The sequence below is a fragment of the Bombyx mandarina genome, chromosome 09 (genome assembly GCF_030267445.1).
Source record: "Bombyx mandarina strain Sakado chromosome 09, ASM3026744v2".
Lineage (NCBI taxonomy): Eukaryota > Metazoa > Arthropoda > Insecta > Lepidoptera > Bombycidae > Bombyx > Bombyx mandarina.
The window spans coordinates 9,216,635-9,222,389 of record NC_143216.1 but is presented as its reverse complement, the minus strand read 5'-3'; the positions used below and the strand labels follow the sequence as shown (position 1 = coordinate 9,222,389).

Here is a 5,755-nt window from a genome sequence, read left to right as displayed (position 1 = left end):
CCGTGCTCCGAGTAAACAATCGTGGCGACGTCGTCACGTGCGAACAATCCCACGACGTGGCGAGACAAATAACGATATTCCGTGAAAAGATGGTAATCAGCTGCGGCGAAAACTGCGGACTCGCTTCTGAGGTACGGCGCATGTAGCAAGCAGGTAGCGTATTGTAGACGAGGGCTGAGCGGGGGCGGGGCGCGGCGGGGCGCGGCGGGCGGACTGTGGACGTCGGCCAACTACTATTGTTGTACAACAAAATAAAGACAGAATGCTTGATTATAGTTCAAACTAATGTTGTTTTTTTGTAAATTGTAAGTTTGATTTAAAACATTGTTACTATTTATTTACGCAATTATTATTAATTTATTTTAACAATTGTTAGAAATAAAGAGACGAAAACCAGCAGCGTGTGGACAAGTTATTTTATTTGTCAGAAAAAAGTGGGTACAAATGGCTGGCACGGCTTGTTTTATTAACACTATCCCCCCTTCATTGGCTTTGGCTAGCGGCGACGGTGGCAGTGGCGGAAGGGGGCGTGTTAACATGGCTTGGCGGCTTGGCTGGCGGCAGGGCATGACAGCATGACGTCACGTCCGTTACATTCGGCCATCCTGCAACAATTGCTCCCGCAATGAGGAACATACATAAACATTTAGCTCTCTAATAAATCGATAAGATCTTCAGTTTCGAGTTGCTCGTCCGAACTACTAGCGCTATCGGACATTGGGGCTATACTTCTATAGGGCCTCAATGAATCTGCTGGTACTAGGCCAGTGAAACTTTTGTAGCCTCGTAAGCCCTTTACACTTCTAATTCGATACCGATCGTTACCAACTACTTTAGTTACTACATACGGACCGGAGTACAAATCGTCTAATTTGGTATTTATTTTAGCGCCGCTACTAGTTGGAGCCTGTCTCCATAGTACAAAATCCCCTTTCTTATAAACATGAGCACTTTTTCGTTTTTTATCAAAGTTGTGCTTCATTTTTACACTTGCTTGTTCTATCCTGGCTGCAGCTGTATCACGCCGTGTATCGACAGGTTCTGGTTCCCGACCAGGAACGGAAACGTCACATATTGACCTACCAGAGCGCGCAAACACTAAATCATACGGCTTATAACCGCTGCTACTGTTAATTGTATTGTTTATGCCCCAAATGATGTCAGGTATGGAGTGCACCCAATTACTTGAAGCTTCACTAGGATCAGTTGCCCGCAATGCATCTAAAATTGTACGATTAGTTCGTTCAACCTGGCCATTAGCGCGTGGGCAAGCAATAGCATTTAATGTATGCCGAAACTGTTTATCTACTGAAAACTTTTTAAAGTACCTACTCGTAAAAGCTTTGCCATGGTCTGTCACCACGTGATTCGGGTATCCGAACAAACTGAATATCTTCTTTAAGGCACGAATGGTCTCGACGGAATTTACAGTACGCGTTGGTTCAACTATCACAAATTTAGAAAATGCGTCTGTCAACACGAGCATGTACTGGTATCCTTTACTTGTTCTACAGAAGGGCCCCACGTGATCTATATGTACCATGCGCATCGGATCAGATGGTTTAGGGATTGGATGCAGCATGCCTTCTTTTTTACCATAGTTACCCTTGCCATATGCACAATGAAGACACGCAGTTACGTATTTCCTAATAAAACGTGTCATTTTAGGAAACCAGTATTGGCTTTTAATCAATTCTGAACAACGATTCAGACCCACGTGGCCAATGTCATCATGGTGCATTTGCACAATTTTCCATCGAGCCGACTTCGGTACCGCGAGTCGGTTTCCGTTAAGACTTTTTCGATAAAGTCTGTTTTCTACTAGTTCATAATTATTTTTAATATCGGAATCAGCAGTTTTATTTTTTAATTGATTTATAATCGAACTAAGCTTTTCGTCCTGACACTGCACAGTATAGAACCAATCAGTAACTTCAAGACGGTTTACGTTCATCGTGTCAACAGGATGCCTACTGAGCGCGTCTACATGCTTCATACGTTCACCAGGTCTATACTCAACACTAATGTCATAATCTTGTATTAAAAGCCACCATCGCGCTATGCGTGGTATAATGTCGCGTTTGGTGAGCGTAGCACGAACTGCAGTACAATCAGTTACTACCTTAACATGTCTACCTACTACATAAACACGGAATCTACGAAGCGACTCTACGACTGCTAGAGTTTCGAGCTCATAACTATGATATACACTCTCTTCCTTACTAGTAACCCGGCTAAAATACATAACAGGCCGCAGTGAGTTGTCAGTTTGTTTTTGTAATAGTATACCAGCAATTCCTAACTTACACGCATCGGTGTGTATTTCTGTAGGTAGCATAGGATCATACAAAGCTAGCACAGGTTTAGAACATAAGCTGTTTTTCAGTTGTTCGAAACTCGCGTTTTGTTCACGACTCCACATCCATGATTTATCTTTCTTTGTTAATTCCGTTAATGGACGCGCAATCACGGCAAAATTGGGAATAAATTTTCTAAAGTAACTACATAAACCGATAAACTGTCGCACACTATGAACATTATTTGGCACAGGAAACTGCGAAACGGCAGTCAATTTTGTCGCACCTGGCTGTATACCGTCTGAAGATATTTCATGACCTAAATAAGTGACTTGTTTCTGCAAGAATGAGCATTTACTCATATTTAATTTTAAGTTTTCACTGTCGAGTTTCCAGAGTACGTTTTCTAGAATTTTTAAACCTGATTTTATATCAACTGAGGGTAGAAGTAAATCGTCTAAGAATGCTAGTATCTCTGTCTGCCCTACATTACTTTCATTATTTTTACCCATTTCGTTTCTACCCACAGACTCAATTATTTTATTTATCAAACGCATGAAAACGGATGGCGCATTCGCTAAACCAAAAGGAATTCTAGTGTACTCGTAATGACCTTGCGGCGTAATGAAAGCGGTTTTGTGTGTATCCTCTGGCGCAATTCTTAATTGATGGTACCCCTGGGCTAAATCTAAACTCGTGAAGTATTGTTTGCCTGATAATTTGGAAACCTGGTCATCTATGTTTGGTAGTGGATACCTATCTTTTATCGTGATAGCGTTTAACGCACGATAATCAACGCATAGCCTACTGTCGCCGTTCTTTTTCTTAACAAGTATCACTGGTGAAGCATAACTTGATTCCGATTCTTTTATAATGCCGGCATCTAAAAGTTGATTAACTTTAGTTTGAACTATCGTTTGTTCACTATGAGAAAGTCTGTAAGGCTGGCGATGCACGGGCTGGTCACTAGTAAGCTTAATTTGCATTTGGACTAAATTGGAACAACCTAAATCATGTGTATTCGTAGCAAAGCAATGTTTATACTGTATTAATAAATTTATTAAATCTGAATGATCCTTATTATTTAATGGCCCCTTTTTTATTTTTTTATGTCTACCCCTCCTATCTCAGAAATATTTGTAATGGTATGGTTAGGATTACTAATAACACGCAACAAATTAGGACAAGTCGAAATGCAACACACCTGGCTGTTTGGCTGTGGCTCCTCGCAGCTGTCGGCCCTCGTGAGGACCTCGCCCGGCGGCCACACGATGGTCTCAGAGCCCATGTTGATGACTTTGATGTAGCCGTCTTCGCCGCGCAGCAGCGTCGCAGGCAGGGAAAAGGACACGCCGTGAAGCTCGTAGTGCCGCGGTGGAGTAACTACGTTGCTGCCTTTCTTGTTCCCCTGCACGTGAACTTGAATGAGGGAAGGACCGGGCGGCAGGCGCTCTTCGTTTGCAGTGGTGACCTCGAATCGATCGTTTTCTTCGATGGCCTCAATCGTAGTAATGTGGTCTGAAACTAATTGAAACTTAGAATGACCCTCTCTGATAGTTAAGATCATACCCTCACTGTTGATAACTGGTTGACCTATCAACAGATTAACTTCCTTCATTTTCATATTGGAGAGGTGTGCTTGACATTGTAGCGTAATGCCGTCGATTTCTAATTGGAATTGTACTTCTCCTTGGCTCATAGTAATTCCTCCAGCAAATCCTTTTAAGGCCACGCTTGTCGGCTCAGCTTGCAGCGATAGAGCATTGGATACTTTATCATTAAGGACATTTACTTGACTTCCGGTGTCGATGTAAGCTTTTACATGAACACCGTTAATTTTTACCACTTTTTTGTAGATTTCATTGTAAGGTTCCAGCATGTTTATCTCTTTAATGCTACTGCCAGATGAAGATTCTTTGCTTGTTGTGGAACTCATTGAACAACGTAGAGCAATGTGTCCTTGAACTCCACATTTGTAGCATGTACGCGTGTCCGGCTGGGCGCAGTCACGTAGTAAGTGTCCTGTTTTTTTGCATCGAGGACACGGATCCGTTTCGGGATTAAGAATTGTCAACTTTTTTTCAAATGGTCGCTGGAACGTCGGTTTATGCGAGCGGGGCTCTTGTGGTAAAGCCCGATAATCGTCAAGCGCGCACAAAAAACCTTCGTAGAGATCGCCTGGTGATTGGCATTGAAATGCGCGTGCATTTGGCTGCAGATATGTCGGTAATCCTCGAATAATGCAGGAGACGCTAGCGTTATCAGATAACTTGCAGCGGAAGCACATGGCGACTTTATCTTGGTAGTATTTCGTCATCGTCTCGTTCGGAAGTTTTTTTCTTTGTAATAGCTCTTCAAGCATGTTTCCATAATCACGATGCTTAGGAAAAGCGCGCAACAACATCTCTTTCCATTCGTTCCAGGAATACTCGTAATTTTCTAGCCGATTATACCATTTTTTTGCCTGACCTCTTAATTTATCCTGCAAGTGAAATGATTTCGTTGCGTCGTCCCATCCGTGAATTTCGCCAATCTGATCTATTTTTCTAATCCATGCTTGCACTGTACACTCTTCACTGTCGGGGTCAAATTCTGGGATCAAAGAAGCAGCACGATGTCCCTTTGCTGTGATTGTTCCAGGTTCTTCTTCCTGTAGCTCACGTATCGCTTTGTGGACCTCCTTCTGAAGCAATTTTTTCAACACCTTCCTCGCCGGTGGAATATGGGCTTCATTATCTTCTTTTTCAGACTCGTCGGAGGACCGAGAGATCTGAGCGTGTATATTACGTCGTTTCATTTCGTTATGCCACTTCTGACTGTTAGAAATAAAGAGACGAAAACCAGCAGCGTGTGGACAAGTTATTTTATTTGTCAGAAAAAAGTGGGTACAAATGGCTGGCACGGCTTGTTTTATTAACACTATCCCCCCTTCATTGGCTTTGGCTAGCGGCGACGGTGGCAGTGGCGGAAGGGGGCGTGTTAACATGGCTTGGCGGCTTGGCTGGCGGCAGGGCATGACAGCATGACGTCACGTCCGTTACACAATCGTAAGAAAAGTTTGAGGATTCCAACGTCAGTTATTGCGCTAATATCTTCTGTACTTGTATCAAACGATGCGACGGTTTCCATGTGGGAATCGCCCCAGGCAGGTACTAATTCTGCTAAGCAAAAACTGGTCCTGACTGATTTATTGACGCATTGCTCAAACCACTGGGGCTAAAACTTTGAAATTTCTATGGGAGTTAATTAGGATTGCATTGTATGTAGATAGTGAGTTTTTAATATATAGTATTAGTAGTGTTTATTATTTTCCCAGGTTTAGTATACTGTGTATATTTTCGTTCAGTTTATCTAAATCATTAAAGTGTCGTTTTGTCAAAACCATTGTTGGCGACGACACCGAACCTCAAGATTCTCAGTGAATATTCTGTGGTGTGAATGTGCTGTGTATTCTTGCA

The 5,755-nt window shown here is 42.6% G+C and overlaps 1 protein-coding gene across 1 annotated transcript; it reads right to left on the bottom strand.

Annotated features, from left to right (window-relative positions):
• Positions 1-411: 411 nt before the first annotated feature.
• Positions 412-5,333, bottom strand: LOC149502340 (uncharacterized). Its single transcript, XM_089729607.1, has 2 exons — positions 3,502-5,333; positions 412-605 (listed from the first exon to the last, which is right to left on the bottom strand). Exons 1-2 carry the CDS (start codon positions 5,311-5,313, stop codon positions 591-593), a joined length of 1,827 nt encoding a protein of 608 aa, XP_089585733.1. The 5' UTR covers positions 5,314-5,333; the 3' UTR covers positions 412-590.
• Between the last annotated feature and the right edge of the window lie 422 nt (positions 5,334-5,755).